At 41.4% G+C, this 17,359-nt stretch overlaps 1 protein-coding gene across 8 annotated transcripts in view; it reads right to left on the bottom strand.

The window, feature by feature from the left end:
- The window catches only part of meis2 (Meis homeobox 2), a 93,197-nt gene that overhangs the window by 28,983 nt on the left and 46,855 nt on the right, over positions 1 to 17,359 (bottom strand). For all 8 annotated transcript variants that reach the window (XM_005798315.2, XM_023352648.1, XM_005798317.3 and 5 more), the window contains exon 9: positions 2,891 to 2,967. In XM_005798315.2, coding sequence (XP_005798372.1) covers positions 2,891 to 2,967 — 77 coding nt within the window. The remainder of the gene's footprint in view (positions 1 to 2,890; positions 2,968 to 17,359) is intronic.

The following is a 17,359-nucleotide window of genomic DNA, read 5'->3' as shown; positions in this document are numbered from 1 at the left end:
AGAGCGCCGTTGTGCCCTCACCGGGCTGCGATTGTGCCCGAGGACAAAGCCCTGATTCAGCACATCCTTTCCCCAAGGGAAAGCTCTGGTAACCGAAGACGGCGGCCGTCCCCTCCCATCCACCGCCCCCACTCATCCTCTCCTTCTATCTCTCCCTTCGTCTGTCTCTGTCTCCCTCGGCCCCTCTTTGGCCGGGTAATGTCGCAGCAGCCATGCATCAAAGAGAACTACAGAACAATGTGAGGGCCAGCCAGGAATTTGGAAAGCTGCTCTTTTTTTCTTTTTATTCTCTTTTTATAACACAGAAATGCTTCAAGTGATCCCCATATGGGCCGTATAAGGGCCGAGTAGAACCAGAAATAAATCAGCACAGAACATTGTAAATTACTGGCATGGAAAGTAAGATATGGAAAACGTCATCCTTTCGCCTCTCCTTCCCTGTAACACATCCCTTAATGTGGAAGCATCCTGTGCTGACAAAACTCAGAGTAAAGTACTGATGGCCTCGCAGTACAAGATTCTTCTCTTCATTTGTGTCTTATTTATATTAGTTAGAAACATTTTACTCCATGTGAAAGTTTATTCGTGCAGCTATTGTGTCATTTTTCAACTTCATGACCATGTGTAGATAATTTTACATTGATACATATGCACATAAATTTGCAGCACCTTGCCAAACCTTCAATACCCTTTAAACATTTTCACTTTTTGTCACATTGCAACCACAGACTTACTTCTGTTTTACTGGGATTTTATGTGATGGATCAAAAATAAGTAGTGCATACATTTGAAGTGGACAGAAAAATAATAGCATGACCTTAATTTTTTGTATGAATAAAACTGTGACACTGAGGTGGAGACTCTCCTTTTAGCAGGGCAAAAGCCCTAAACATACAGCAAGAGCTACAGCAGAATGGTTGAGATCAGCCCATCCTCACCTGGTAGACTGACCATGTCACAGTCCAGACTTTAATCCACATTATGTGTTAACAGAAGCTCTCCACACAGCCTGACTGAGTTTCAGATATTTTGCAAAAAAAAATAAAATAATACACTGTACATGTGCTAAGCTGGTGAACACCTGAAAAACACATCCAACTGTTATTGCAACAAAAGGTGATTCTATAACCTATTGTACACAAGCATAACTACATTTTTAGAGTTTTACCAATAAATCATTGTATAGGTTTCTTCCACTTCACAATTCTACCGTGTGTTGATGTATGACAGAAAACCCTAGTAGAATATATATTCTTTTTCATCAGATTAACCTAATTCTCTTGTTTCAAAGTTTGTGGACAATATGTGACAAAATTAGAAGAAAATAAAAAAGCATGAATACTTTTGCAAGGCTTCAAAAAATTGTGCTCGGGTAAGATAAATCTGATGCTTAAATTTCATGACTAAAGATAAGTCAGGGACTCTGCCTATATCTGTCTATGCCTCTATCTGTTACTCTGTCTCTCTCCTCCCAGTTTAGCTGAGTATTTCTACATTAATCACCATGACATAGGCAAGGCAACTCAATTTTCTGCTTCTGTAGGTAAGGTGCACAACGTGGCATGAGGCATGAAACAGGCAAGCGGGGTCTAATCTTTGGTTACTGGTGTAATTGAAATGCTATCCACACTGTAGGGTGCATTAAAGTCTGATAACAACGATTCCTGTGGCCAATTTAAGTAGCTTGACTTCCCCTGGCTACAAGGGAATAAAGCAAAAGGGTGTGTGAAAGAGACAGAGCCATTTTAGGTTGGGGGTTTTTTTGAGGGGGGAAGAGGAAGGGAGGCGCTGGGAGATGTGGGGGGGTGGGTGGCTGATAGATAAGGCTGACAAACCCGGCTAATTCTGCAGGCATGTTTCTCATTGTGATCCGGTAAAAATGAGGGAAAAAAATGAATCACAGAACCAAAAAATCAATTGACCCTCGGGTGGCTTGTCAGGCTGCGAGGCTGATAAACCTAAAAGCTTCGTTAATGTCGGCCTGCCTGTATCCAACAGATAGAGCACTTTGTAAATGAACCCGCTTTGATAAATATATTAAGGAAAGCTGTGAATAAAAGGCACAGACTTGTCATTTGTAAATAGAACCCCCACTACATGGAATTAGAATGATAAAATGGGGTTCCATATAATTAAGTTTGTGTAAGACCTGAAATCCGTGCAAATACCTTCCTGGAAATTTTGAAAGGAGGCTGTCAGTTCAATTAATCTGAACATCAGCCTGAGAATGTACTGAACCAAATTAAGCCGCAGATAAAACCTGGGCTAGTATTTTGATAAGTAATTCCTGTATCATTTCTTTGCTTCTGTGATCATTTTATTTAATCCACCACCCCCAGTTATGTGCTAAGCCATCTACAAAGACCCTGCTGGCCAGGCCACCAAAACCTTAATCCACCATATAGCTCATGTAAAACGGGGAGGGGGTGGAAGGCAGTTTTGCTTGTTGTGGGGTGTTCGTGGCAGAGCTTGGAATATATACTGTATATATATATATATTTTATCTTTATTTTTTTTTGTGGATAAAGGGTGCGGTAGACATGGGAGCTGTAGGGACAGCTTATGATCTCTGTCTGCTTCTTTCAATATATCCAACTATATATATATATATACATCAAATCCGCAAAGATCACAGACTCAGCTGCAGAACACTGTACCAGTAACACTGGCACATCCTGGTAGCTCAAACATAATAATGCCACAAAGGTTGTCACTGTTTGTGAGTGTGTGTGTCTATGGATGGCGGGGAGGGATGTACATAAACGGTTTTCACACTTTAGGAGTATTAGCCGTCATGGCTGGTGGGTAGACATGGAGGCAAAGGCTTTTGAGAATGAAAGGCAGAGCGATGCTGGTGGCGGAGATATGGAAGGCGGAAATCTTAACTCACCAGTTGTTTACTTGTAAGATGGTGAGGCCCGTGTCTTGGGCTAGCTGCTTCTTCTGCTCTTCAGAGGGGTATGGATGCTGCAGGAGGAAACAGACAGAGACAAACACAAACAAACATGAGCTGCTTTGACATAACAGAAGCATGGACATTTCTAGGAAATTAACACATGAACATACTTGTTTTCAAAGTATTTCAGCCACAAACCTGAATGTATTATCACTTTTATGTGAGAGACCAAATTGAAGAGGAGCATAAACAGCTAAGTAAAAGGAAAATGGGAGGATATGGCAGAAGTGCAAGTCTAAGAAGTCTTCATTCTACACCTAAATTAATAGCTCAACTAGGTCTCCTGATTAATCGGAGAAGCAGGAAACCAGGATACCTATTATTATTTTGGAGGAGCTGCAGAGATCCACACCTCATAGGATAACAACTATTCCACAAATGCCTTTATGGGAGCGTGAACAGAACAAAGTTATAAGAAATTCAGTTTGCTTTTTGAGAAAAAGCTAAACATTTTGGCTTATAAGCAAAACACTGTGTGCACATCAGCCTAAAGAGACCACCCCCATAGTGAAACATGGTGGTGCAAGAATCATGCAGTAGGGGTAACTTCTTTGAGTAGGGACATCTGCTGGTCAAAGTAGATGTTTGGGTGACTTTACTTTAATACAGCCTCTGAAATCCTGGAGGCAGGGTGGATGTTTTCCTTCCAGTAGAACAACTACCATAAACATACAGCTAGGGCTACAAAAAGATGACTCAGTCAAAGTCCAAAGCTAAATTCAACAAATAATCTATGGTAAAATTGAAAGATTGATATTCAGAGATGCAGCTCATCTAAAGTAAATGAACTTAAAATGGTTTACAAAGAAGAATGGGTCAGATGGTAAAAATATATTCAAAAAGGTTTGTTTTTGTACTTCAAAACCATAATGCTGTCAATACCATCTTCCACCGTACAATAATGCATGCAATATTTTACGTTGATTCATTACATAAAAACCTCAGTCAAAAACATGGGGTTTGTCTTTATGACATGGCAAAATCTGGAAGAGTTAAAAGGGCTGTGTGAGTCATGTTGCATGCTGCTGCACATTGTTGTATGCATGCAATATGCTCCTGCGTTTGTTGCATTGTGTAATCTAAGACTGCACCTACTTGTGACCTCCACCCAACCCTGCCACTCCCTTACACGGTATGGACATTCAGGATGCATGCTTTCACCCCCTCTCGCACAGAATCACGCTCAAAATTCAGTGTTAAACCAGTCAGAGCTGGTCAAACAAGTTTGTCAAAAGTGTCAGTTATGAAAGCCCCATTTTAAATCTCCAGGCCGCCCACACAGACAAATAAAATAACTTCAACATATGTAGTGTGTATACTAAACATATGTGTTGCACGCAGAGCTAAAGAAGACTCTAACAGACATACGCAGGCTGACAAGACTTTGCAGCTGGCCCAACGCAGATATTGTAGTGTCTGAGAATCCTTTCATAATACCAGGCAGCAAAATGAGTGGGAGCAGATTTGCAGCAAATACATTTATCCTTCCTTGAATGTCTGACATGTATCCTAGTGGTGGCTTTTTCACAGAGAGCAGCTGAATAGAGGCTAATGCCAAAGGAACTGAATACTGTGAAATCTCCTCTACAGCTCTGCCAGCATTTTTTACCTGAAAATGGAAATCTCCGACAAGGGTTGCAATGAAACTATTTGTGTCAGGTCCAATCTAAAAAACATTGGTTGATATAAATGGCAGACCTTGGGCTGCCTCGCTCCCTCTGGGCCTGCTATGAAGCATGACAAAACAACAGTGATCGCTGGTGACAGATGTCTTTAAGGGCCAGATTAAGAGTCGGGGCGCACGCAAACGAAACAAATGAGACACTATGTGTTTCATTCAGCCCGTGTGCATGCACACCCAAAGCGTGTGCAAACAGAAATACACACAGGCACATAAAAACCTTCACAGGCATGACACCTGCAAATCAAAACAAAGAAAAATTCTTTTTGAAAAGGTGACGTTTAAATCCCTCTCTATTTTCAGATGGTTTCAGGCATCACTGACACACATTCCCCTTTTTCCAGCAAAAAAAAAAAACAAAAAAAAACACGACCTCCAATCATAAAAACTTTGGCCTCGTCATTTCAGCTCTCAAGCTCATCAAGAAAGCAAACTCTGCAGCCGGTAATGCTCCACTGGCTTGTGCTAATTGAATCCAATTTTAACACGACGTGATAACAGTTGCTCAAGAAGCATTTTCTCATTTACTGTGGAAATAATTGATGTAAGTGTGAAGTCATGTCGGTGTGGAGGAGGATTTCATTTTTCAGGTAGTCCTGCCTGTTTCAATGTTTTAATTAAAGGATAGATTAAAAATATGGTTCAAGGAATGTGCTCAATTAATACCAAACAAGACTCAGATTGGACAAATAATGAGTCCCCGCCGCAGAGGAGGATTAATCTGATTTGTACTTGTGTACACAGACCCTTTTAATATGCTAAAATCATTAACTAAGGGACAATGATAATGCTTGCATAGAAATGCAATTTTTGATTGCCAGGTGCTGACATTTCCTTGGCTAGCAGTGACAGAGTTATTGTGCGTACGGGTGCGTGTGTCTGTGTGTGTATGCACAAATGAAAGTGCATACAAAGAGAAGACGTATTGGTGTAGAGAGAAAATAGACGCCTATACATCTGCATGTTTGCCTTATTTGTGCACATCCTTTCGACAGCAATGTGATTCAGGAGTACAGCCTGTTTTCCCACACCCCTAAAATTTCTATGCTTCCATTGTGTTCATCTAAATTCTCTTGCATATGTAACAGAGCAAGCACAGACATATGCACATGTGCACAGAAACCACAGGCAGATTCTTAGGTAAAGATACCTTGGCAGGGATGGGGTTCAGGTTTAGCCTAGATTGGAAATGGGAGTGGGTCATTTACATTGTATTAAGGCTTCTTCAGCCTCTCAGGCCCAGACCTGGTCATCAATCGCCTACTGTCAGCCAAAGCACGCTCTAGCCTGGTGATAAATACGCCGGCCAGCGGCACAGCTCGTCCAGCAGCCTCCACGTAATGAATGGTTTGAACAAACAAGAAAGATGTCTCATCAAGGAGAGTGGGGACGTTAAAGCCCCCTTGCACACAAAACCCCTGAGTAAGGAGATTTACTCTGACCGCATAGACATGACAGTAAAAGAAAAAAAAATCCTATTTTGTCCAGCTCATGGCTCTTCCAGCTCTCACCCTTTAACTCATTCCTTCTCCAGCTCTCTATGATCTTCCTTCCTCTCCTTGCAATCCTGCAAGACGTTTTCACTGATGCACTTCCAGACTTGCACACAAGGCACAGTGTCTTGTAAAGGCACTCACACCCCTTAAACCTTTGCAACAGGTTTACACGTTACAACCACAAACCATGATGCATTTCAGTGGGATTTTCTACCGCAGACAAAAATAAGAAATACATAATTGTGAGGTGGAAGATACTTCAACTAGAGAACAATATCCCTAATGTGAAAAATTATGAAAATCTCATTCCCTCAGTGAAACATGGTGGTGGCAACACTTTGATGCTTTTCATCAGCAGGGTCAAAATCTAATATGAGTTGATGAGGAGATGAATGGAGCAAAACCCAGAGGAATCCCATGAAAAAAAAACTGCTAGAGGCTTCTGAATAGTAGAGACTGGAGTGGAGGTTCTCCTTCTAGCAGGTCAATGACCCTGAACATATCGTCAGAGCTAAAGTGAAATGGTTTATATATTGAAAGCATATACTTGTATATAACAAGTATAACTGCTGAAACTTAAAAATGAATATTCTCCAATCTCTCTGAGTGATCCTGAATTGTTTTGCAAAGATGAATTGGCCGAAAGTTTCAGGGTGAAGATGTGTAAAGATGGTAAAGACAATTTGTAGCTGTAATTATAGCCAAGGATAGTTTTACAAAGTGTTGATGGAGTTGAATAAATACAATGGAGTTAAATAAATACAAGAGGATAAATGTATTTATTTGTTTATTTTCTTTTCAAGTCAAAAACATAAAATCCCAATAAAATATATTATTTTATGTGCATAACCTGAAGAAATAGAAAAAAGGTTTAATATGGTATAAATTCTTATCCGAAGCACCTTTGCAATCACATACAGCTAAAGGTAATAGTTTTCTCTGCATCCTGAAGAGTTCACCTTTCCAGTGATGCTTATACACATGCATATTTAATGATTCAAGACCAATTACTCAGACACAGTAAGATAGACTGCTGTAAAAATATGAGAAATTACTATTTAGGCCTCAAACTAATCTGTTAATGGTAATCGTAAGTAAATCTGGTAATTGGTAATCAGCCAATAAGCACACAAAAAAAATCTTAGACTTGGAAAAGAAAGTAGTCACCCCTAATATGTTCTATTTACTGACCGAAACACAAACACACTGGAAGAACAGGAAGAGTATTGATAACCTCCCAAACAGCTTTGGATCCATTCAATATGTTCCGTTAAAAACACCAAAGCCAATATCCTTACAAGGTTTTATTGCAAGGCGTAATAACAGTCTGCAAATGATTTCGGTCAATTTCAATTTGTCTTGGTGCAACTGTTAAGCTGAAACCACTCTGTTAATTATATAGAAATGCATTTGAAACAAAAAGACATGCAATGCGATCTATTTTAAGACACGTAGCCTTGTTCTGACAATCTGCACAGGCAGATCACACTCTGCCATTCATCAAAGCATCGAGCTATGTCTGCATATTTGTATGTGTGACTGACTACTGGCTAAATTGCAGGGTCTGATGTGCTCCCTGCTCTCTGATAAGCCTGGAAGTAATAGCCCCATTGGTTTCTGAACATTACAAGCTGAGGTAGCTCTATCATCTGCTGGGTACGGTCCTTAAACTCCCCCTGAGCCCAGCTTGGCATTTTAACACACACCACACATAATAACCACATGTACTGCTGGACCACTCTTACTTCACAGCACACCTTTCGCCCATGCTGACTCCCATCTACTCATTCAACACCCAGTTTGCTATATATCACTTTTGTACTCTCCTGACACCTATTTGCAGCCGTCATCAAACCCCACAGCCCGATCATTATCCCAACTGCTCCGTGCAACCCCCACCACTTTCCCAGCTCTGATGCTTCCACTCCACCCACTGATCATGCAGCCCCCCTCACAGGAGCCGCCGGTGGACCTCCATTGATTAATTACATCATCAGTGTGTGACATGAGTTATGGAGCCAGGTCAAAAGGTTGCAGTGGCTTGCAAACCTATTCCATGCTAATGACTCCCAGGAAATCACAGGCCATTGGCTGTTTACCCCCAGTGCCATGGCAACACAAAGGATTTGCTCGGGATGACTTCTGTGATTAGATCCCAGTTATGCTGTTTGTTGGATAGCGATTTCAGATCATCTGCTTTTATCTTCTACTTAGTTGAATTGTTTGTTTATTTTGGAAAATAAACATGCAAAATATTATTTTACCAGGTTATTTTCCTTGTGTTGTAATCATTGAGCAGTTCCATTATGACTTATTGTGTCAAGTTCTGGAGAAATATTGCATTCAAACTTTGATTGGAATCATATTTGTTTTTAATCAAAGTGACTGGAAGATGATAATAATATTCACTGTCAGGAACAAATGAAGGAATGACATTTTAATATGGATTCTGCATGGAGCAGGGCTAAGATTGGCATATTTTAAATATGAAGTTGTCATAGTTAATAATATTAGGTTGGGATTCTTTGACAAATGACAATGAGATTGAATGCGTATCAGCATTAATGAAAGATCAAACAGATATGTCAAATAAATTTAGCATAAGTTTTCAAATCAAAAACAATCACAGCACAGTGAAGAGCATTTACCCTGCACTCAGCCTACCTGTACTTGTTATGATAGGAGGAGAATGTGTTTGTTTGGCCTATTTTCTCTGCAAAATAGTGAGGAAATTACCGGCCATTGGCTCTCCAGGATGATTGAGAACATCTGTGGACAACTATTTTTAAGTCCTGGCACAGGTTCTCACATGAAAATAACACTGGCTGTATGTTTTGAAAGACTTTTCTTCTGGAAGATGAACCTCCGTTGTATTCTCAAGTCTCTTACAGCTTGTAACAGTTTTCCTTCCAGGATTACCCTGCATTTACCTCTGTTAATGTTCCTGTCATCTCTGATCAGTTGCCCTGTCCCTGATGAAGAAAAGTATCCCACCAGCATAATGCTGCCACCACCATGTTTCACTGAGGGGATGGTGTCTTTAGGTCGATACAGGTGACTTTTAAAGTGAGGTTACTGGATTTTGTTAAAGGGAGTCAGAATAATGATGGGAGCACACAAGTGCACCCCAAATTTTTATTTTACGATTTAAGAAAATGAAAAACTAAAAACACTGTACTGTATAACTTTCCTTCCACTTCACAACTCTTACTCCCAGAAAAAAAGAATAGAAACCCCCCCTAGAAGAATCTTAGATTATTAAATCTGAGAATCTGGGTAGTTTGAATGGTGAATTTAGGGTCAGGGTCTGAACATTAACAGACCGGTGTCCTTTTTTTGGCTCATCTCTTTCTTCATCTTGAGAGACCAGAGCAGTGCCCAGATTACTGCAGACAAAGCCCCAAGAAAAGAATCTGAGGTTAAAGACTTTAAAATGGCATTGATACTTTTGCAGGCCACTGTATGACAGCATATGAGAAAAAGTAGAAATGATGTCTTTTTAGTGTCATATACATTTTGTATCATACTGTATTTTTTGCTTTCTTCCTCTTCTTTTGCAGACTTTTGTAAGGTAGAGGTGGCATGTATCACAGGGTGTTTGTTTTATTTCTCTAGGAACTACATTGCTTCCTGACAACAGTCAGAAATGGGGCAAGAATGCCGCATGACTCAATGACTCAACCCGGCTGCCTGCCCTCTTGATTACACACACACACACACACACACACACACAAGCACCCCCACGCGCGCACACACTCTCTAAGAGATCCAGACTACTTATAAACAGAACTCACATGATGCCAAACAACAAACCGCACGCACTGCATGCCAACCTCAGATAACAGCAAATGAAACTACATTTACATCTGCACCTCATACAATCTGCATTCAGAACATACCACTACGCTTCTGTCTCTCCCACTCCAAACTCTGAAGCGTCCACACTCAATAAGCACTCTCTGTGGACTCCCTTCGACAGTAAAACAGTGATGATTGCAAATAGAATGCGAATAAGTGGGGCTTACAGCATCTAATACAGAGGGAAAAGGCCCCCAGTCTGTCTGTCTACCTCTCTGGCTGGCTGGCTGGTAGGCTGCTTGGCAGTGCATCAGTACTACTCCCACTGTTGCTACCACAGCTCCCCCCCACAACAATCGCTGGCTGGGCTCCTAAAGCCAGCTCCTGGATCTCAGCCAGCAGCCTGTTTGCTCTACACCATTAATTTATGTTCACTGGAGACAGTGCAAGGTTGTAGAGAGGCTCTATGCCATAACTGGCCTGCTCGCTTGCCAAGCTACAGCAAAAGTAAAGTGAGTGAAGAGGAGAGAGATGGAGGGAGGGCTGAATGGAGAGAGGGTGAGGAAGAAGCCCCGGAGGGTGTAAAGATATAGGCATCTGATTGTACCAGTCTCCATGAGGCTAAATAGCAATCACTCCCACAAAATCCCAATGCACCTCCAGACATAGCAATTGACCAACAAACAGAAGAAGATGTTTTAGAGGGATTTTGTCAAGCAATATCATGTATAATAGAGTAGGAAAAGATCCCTTAGATCAATGAAAAAATAAGACTGTTAAAATCTGATTCATTATATGGATTGAAGTCTGAAAATTCACAAATACAAAGTGAAGTTCCCAATATATCTGTCATGTTTGTATTTATAAGCTGTGTACATCCTTTGAAGATGTTGTAAGACTTTAGACTTACAGGTCAATGTCATCTTTTCTACTTTCATGAAGTAACATTTCATCAACACAATCTGGAGCAGATCCTTCAGGATCTCTTATCCATCCTCTAAGCACAACTTAGGTGGTGTCAAAACCCTCTTCTTTCATTTCGTGCTTTCTCCGTGCTTTCTCCACACCATATTTTTTCACCTCTGCTCAGCTCATCTCATTCACATATTTCAAAGTTTTCACTCAACCTTTAAGCCAGGTCCTAGAGGGCAGGAATTTGGCCTGCTTTTTCAGACCAGTCTGCAGTCTTTGTTGTGGTAACTGCCTGCTCAGGGGCACCAGCTCTGTTCTGCTCTTTCCTCTCCAGCTTGTCTGATGTGAACACACAGCCCCACTCACTACTTTTAAGTTGTTGGCACTTTTCTCTAATTCTCTAAAATCACTCCCCCGTTCTTTGGTCCTCTGTGATGTTGCTTGTTGCAAGTGAGAAGTAATTGGTATCCCGCCTTTGTGAGGTACTTTTAAGAGCTATAAGCAGATCATTAGTGTCCTGGTGGGCCTGTCAAAAAAGAGGACCCACCCCCATTTTTCCCATATGGAACAATATCTACAACACTTGTTATTGCTGCCACTCATAAACCCAAAAATTAAACTTTAATAAGTCTCTGATTCAAGATTTCTACTTTTGATATCACAGCACACCTTGGATAAGAAGTAAAAAAGAGAGGACTCTATGCAGTCAGACCAAAGTATTCAAGCAATATTGGGAAAGCACAAAGCTACCAACAAGAAAATAAGCACTCGCAACCTAAATCTTTCTGATGGAGTGTATCAGAAAAAGTGTCTAACAAACAATGTCCATTGTACCTCATTCATTCTGGGGGATCCCTAGATGTTCCCTGGCCGGAAAAGTAATATAGTCCATACCTTAAGCTCTGGTATATCTCTACTGCCTGAAAACCCTCTGTAGATCAGGTGGAATCCTGATCTAATGTCCAAACTACCCAAACTGTCTCCTTTCAATGCAGAGGGGAGAAACTGCTTTAATTAAAACTCCCTTGGATTATGGAGCTCCTCAATCTATCTCAGAATTTAATCCCAATGACTCTACAAAGTCAGCTAACTTCATTCACTTGTTTCTGTGATCTTGTTCTTTTGATCAAGATCTACGTCTCATAATTAGGGTCAGGGTCTGAACATTAACAGACCGGTGTCCTTTTTTTGGCTCATCTCTTTCTTCACCCTGAGAGACCAGAGCAGTGCCCAGATTACTGCAGACAAAGCCCCAATCCGCCTATCTATCACGCATCATCGCTCCATCATTATCACCACTAGTGAACAAGAAACCAAGATATTTAAATTCTTCTGCTTAAAGTAAAGATTGATCCCCCAATCTGAAAAAATCCAACTGCCTTTTATCCTGTTGAGAAGGGCCTCCAAACAAGAGGAGCTGAGACTCATCAAAACCACTTCTCTCTCAGTGGTGAACAGCTCCAGTACACGCAGAAGATTATTACTTGACAATATCAATAGAACCACGTCATATGCAAACCTCAAAGATGAAACCATAAGATGAACCACTCTGCACTTATTAGCAACCACAACCTTTCTTACTTAATCTTCTTCTCTTGCTGTGTTCTTCAGATTATGTTTAAATTCACCATTCAAAGTGAAGTGGTGCTGATCTTTGATTTGAATAGAAAAATTGGGTGGCTTCAATATCTCTTTCCACTTGATGCTTCAGCTCCTCAATGTTATCCATCTTCATGAGAATAAGGATTTCAGTATGCAGCCAGCACCTCTTTTAGCTGTCTCCCTCTCTTTTCCTAGTCTATTCCCCTGTCTCTTTAAGACTCCACATTCTCCAGAGAAAGGCCTGTGCGTTCTAATCGTCAGCCTCAGGATACAACAACAAGAGCACAACCACTTACAGAAGACAAACAAGAAACCCCTGGGGGCAAGCTTGGAATGTCAAGCCAATTTGGGAGATATCATAGGACATTTGTAATGTCAATTTCTGTTTTAAGGTCAGAAATCAAAGCCAAACATGGGGGGTAACATTTGTCCATTACATTTCAGTCAGGAACAACCCCCCTTCCTTGCCAAAAACAGCTGCAGGGGACACTTCCTGTTTGCTAATGATGCTAAATGTGTTGAAGTCAACCATGTCAAATTTTCTCCCCGTCTGAATGGACAGCTGGGGCGGAAGGCAGTCTTTTTTTCCCTCTCCACCAATGCCTGAATTTTTCTATTCCGGATGCATCTAAGAGAAGTTCCTATAGGCCTGCTATAGACAAACACTTCAAATTCTGTCCCTTTCAATAGGACTGACTTATATAACTGCTGCAAATCAGAGGTGCATTGAATGACATAAAGCCAACTGAGCCCTAGTCATTCTTTACTCTGTGCCAAACTGTTGTGTCTGCTCTTTGTCATTGAATGCGGTTTTTCTCCTGTCAGAAAGACACGTCTTTGGTGCTGTCCTTTCATCTAGGTGCGTTTGAGTCAAAGAGATTTCTTCTGTCATTGCTCGACACCCAGGGGCATCTGGCTGCATGAAGCTGTGTGGACTGACAAATGCCCTCAGGATCTTTCCCTTTCTTAATGTTCCTCAACATGTCAAAAGAGTTAAAATGCCTTTATGAAACACTGCAAAGACATAAGTAGAATAGAGAAGAGAAGGCTTTTGCAGCTTTTAGGCTGAATCTTTAAGTGCATTCTTCCATCCTCTCTTTCCCTCGGCTTGTAGTGGTTTAAGGCTCAATCCTGCCTGGGGGCCGAGGTGACCTTTATGACCTGGCTGGCCTGCCTAGCTACAGCCCTCTCGTTTGTTAGGCGCTTTATCCACTGACAAAGCAGGCAGGAAGTTGGCAGCAACCCAGCAGCCCCATGGGAGGATGACCATCAGCTAGCTCAGCTTACCGCTTATTACAGGATGGTGGGGAGCATGTGTGTTTTGAGTGTCTGACTGCGTGATGGTGTGTGTGAGCGTGTGTGCACAAAGCTTGTTTTCACACATTCATGTTTATAAATAAAAATATATGTTTTGCATGTGGCTGATCAAAAACAATAAAATGTGATTGACCCTGTTTTTTGCTAGGTCAATGTTTTACATTGTTAGCTAATGACTCGCAGAGAACAAGCCCGGAAGCCACAAGCCTTCTCTCGAAGCAAACCAGATCAGCCACGCATGTTAGCAACAGTCAGGCAAGCTTCCAGCCGCTGGACTCCTGGGACTCCAGCACACTTCAGTCTTTCTCTCTTTGCTCGCTCCGTCCTCCTCTTCTCCTCCTCTCTCCAGCCTGCTCATCAGAGTGCTCAGAACAGCTCACTAAAGCATTATATCATAAGATTCTCCGGTTTCACTCGCGCCACTCTATAAAAGTCAGGTAATTCATACTTCATTTATATACCTTCCCATTAATAAAGCTGATGAACTTTTCACTCCTTAAATCTAATGGGCCATTTTAACAGGACTTTGAGTGCCTGCCGTTTTCTCTCCGTCTTCCTTCTATTGCTTTTAAAAAGGATAATCCTCAGATTCCCAACTGCTACTTGCAGTATATAGGCAAGAAGGATTCTCAGAATTTTAAGACTTTTGGCTCACCCCTTACATGAAGACGAGCTGTGACTTGTAACTTATGGTTTGATTTTTTGTTTTGTTTTTTCTCCTTAAATCTTTCTGTCTAGATGCTACAGAAGGTCGTTGACCTACAGGCCTAACGCAAGGCATGATGGCTCCCTGGCTCAGAGGCTGTTGACAAGCGTCTGTGTTCTTTTCAACAACTCGTTGAACCACCCCCCCTCAACCTTCCCTTCTCAGGAATGTAACACAACCGCTTACTGAGGTAACCTAAGCCCCTCCCCTCTCCCCATCCTTCATTTACAGCAAGCGAGAGAGACAGAGACCAACTGGGGGTGTTAGACAGCTGTCCTCCATCTCATCATCTAACTCTTGCTCCCGCTCTATTTCTCGTCCTCTCTTTAGATTTGCTTCTAGCCCACTGCCTGTGGAATAATTAATGATGCAATTGAGCTGAAGAGAGGACTCTGATCAGCAGGGGCCATTCGTGAATGCCTGTGTAACCGTTTTATGCGGGAATGGAAAATAGAATCTGAGAAAGGTATGATGAGACAGATAGGCAAGAGAAGGAGAAGGACATAACACAGTTGGACGATGAAAGGGGTAGATTAATAGTCAGTTCACCCTAAAATCTGCCATGGTTCACTCAAGTTTAATCCCCCATCCCCATCCCCCTTTCTCCTCTTGTCCGTCCTCATGGCAGAATTGGGGGGCCTGACCTGTCTGGTGATTGATGGTAATGTCTCAGGAAGTCATTTTCCCCGACAGCACCCCGCCGCCTTTCACCAGGCCTGGTGCAGAGGTGAGCCCATCACACGGACGCTTTTAACTCTTTGCTCACTCTGTCTCGCAGGTTTGATGCACCCATATATCACATGAAGCTCTTAAGCACGCAACGCCATCCCTGCTCAAAACAGCAATGCCAAAGACATAACTTGGCTCAGCTGCTTTTAAGTATCAGAAATTAAATTATTTCCTGTTTCAATTATTCTCCATGATGAAATTTCAAATAGTTAATATTTCCTTTTAAAGTAAATTTTCCTTCGATATCATACTTGTTGATCTGACTAATAAAATAATTTTTTTTATTATTTACCATCAAACACTGAAGCAAGAATCGGTAAAAGTGTCTGGGCTGTAGAACTGTGGGATGGATTTTTAAAGACATTTTTGTATTCATTACAACTACATGCATATCAAAATGGCTCAAGCAGTCCTCTCTCAGCTGCTACTAGCAGTCTAGTGACTAATCTTAAATTAGCTAACTGTTAGCTGGATGTTTGTTGTCTTCTAAATGTTTTGCTTTGAAATTTTAACTTAATAGATTGTCACGTTTATTAAACTGCCTAAAAATAATGGTCTGCTCGTACTCAACAATACTGCCAATTAAGAAACTTTGTCTCAAGCAGTTAAACAAATGTCTATTTTTGTCAAAATAATTAATAGAGCAGATGAATTTAGTCACAACTTCCTGTAAACCTTCAAAATAAAAGCATTGATTAAAATATATTGAGCTCTGAGTTTTAAGTGACTGACTTTAAGGCTAATTAAAATAGTTTACAGTATCATAGAAACATCACAGTCTGAATGCAGGATGTGTTCAGGCTATAGATTGAGATATATTTGACACCATTTAGTAAAGGCTGGTTATATTTTCTTTTAATCGTCACTTGTCAAAAGGTCTTATTGCTGGGTGCACTATGCTTAATAAGAGATGGATTGGAACATATCTGTTCATTTCATTACCAGTGGTTTTTGGACAAATTGCAGGTATTTCCAACTGTTAAAATGTCACTTTTTTTGCATAAATCTCTACAAACTATCTTGTATCAGATCTACTGAGCAAAGCCCTGATTCAGGTTGCTGGAGACATATCCCTTCAGCTCTATTACTGTTTGCGCTTACGACCTCCATTATAGCAATTAGGACATGATTCGAACACTAGGAATGTTGTGCTATGTTGCGGAATTGCTAACATCTGCCACATCTCCGCTCCATGTGTCAAAGCAGAGTTGTCGTTTCTTAAGCACACATCTTTTTTTACAGTCGAGCTCTTTTTTTTCCCTTAAAGCCGCTCTCTGCATTTATTTTCTTAATTCGACTCAAACTGTGCCTTAAAGACATCCCTCTCTGTTTGAGCTCAAATAGCCTAAAATGATCCGTGAAGAGACTCGTGGTTCCCATTTTCAATAGGCTTCATTAGTTTTTAATATCTAGCCAAGGAAAAAAGGGGGAAAATGGCATGAAGATAATCAATGAAAAGGGGCCGGTAGCCTATTAATCTCCCCCAAAGGATTGTGGGTTAATACACGCTCTTGCATAGGCAAACATGGCTGTATGGTGAACACATCTGTCTGCCTGGATGGGCTACTTAATGAAACAGCCAGCGTTTGGCAGCAGAGATGGATGTCATTCTCCCAGTGAAAAATGATTTCCCTCTCCCTCTGTGCTGAGGATGACACACACATGATAGGGCTCCATTCAATCCACTAGAGACCTGACTGTGCCCCCTGTGTGAGAGCGGCTTAAACAATAAAGGTGCCGAGCTGGACAGGCAACGCATGGGCACCGGAGCAAATCTTCATGGAGATCATATCAGGGAATCCTAATGTGAACAAGACTCAGACTGACCCGGGAACGGGAGAAGATGCTGAAAGACGAAACTCGAAGTGGTACAGTAGTCCTCTAAAGAAGAACAAGGAAAGAGAGACAAAGAATGAGCCAGCTGCCATAGATAAGCAGGCTCAATGTGCTTTGGCGTTGTGCGTATGCATGTGCTAGTCAGGCGAGACGTGTGTGCATGTTTCTGTGTATACTGACAGTGTCGCAGCTGACCTCTGGTCAAGGAGTCCTGTAACAGGAGCTCACCTCCGGTTTTGTGAGCTCTCCTCTCAGTGTGCTAAACAGCCACCTGAAGACAGGATTAGCCGGTGCGACCTTGCCCCTGAGGTAACTGAGATACACAT

The sequence above is a fragment of the Xiphophorus maculatus genome, chromosome 19 (genome assembly GCF_002775205.1).
Source record: "Xiphophorus maculatus strain JP 163 A chromosome 19, X_maculatus-5.0-male, whole genome shotgun sequence".
In the NCBI taxonomy this organism is placed as follows: Eukaryota; Metazoa; Chordata; class Actinopteri; order Cyprinodontiformes; family Poeciliidae; genus Xiphophorus; species Xiphophorus maculatus.
The sequence above is the reverse complement of the archived record's forward strand: the minus strand, read 5'-3'. Positions and strand labels throughout refer to the sequence as shown.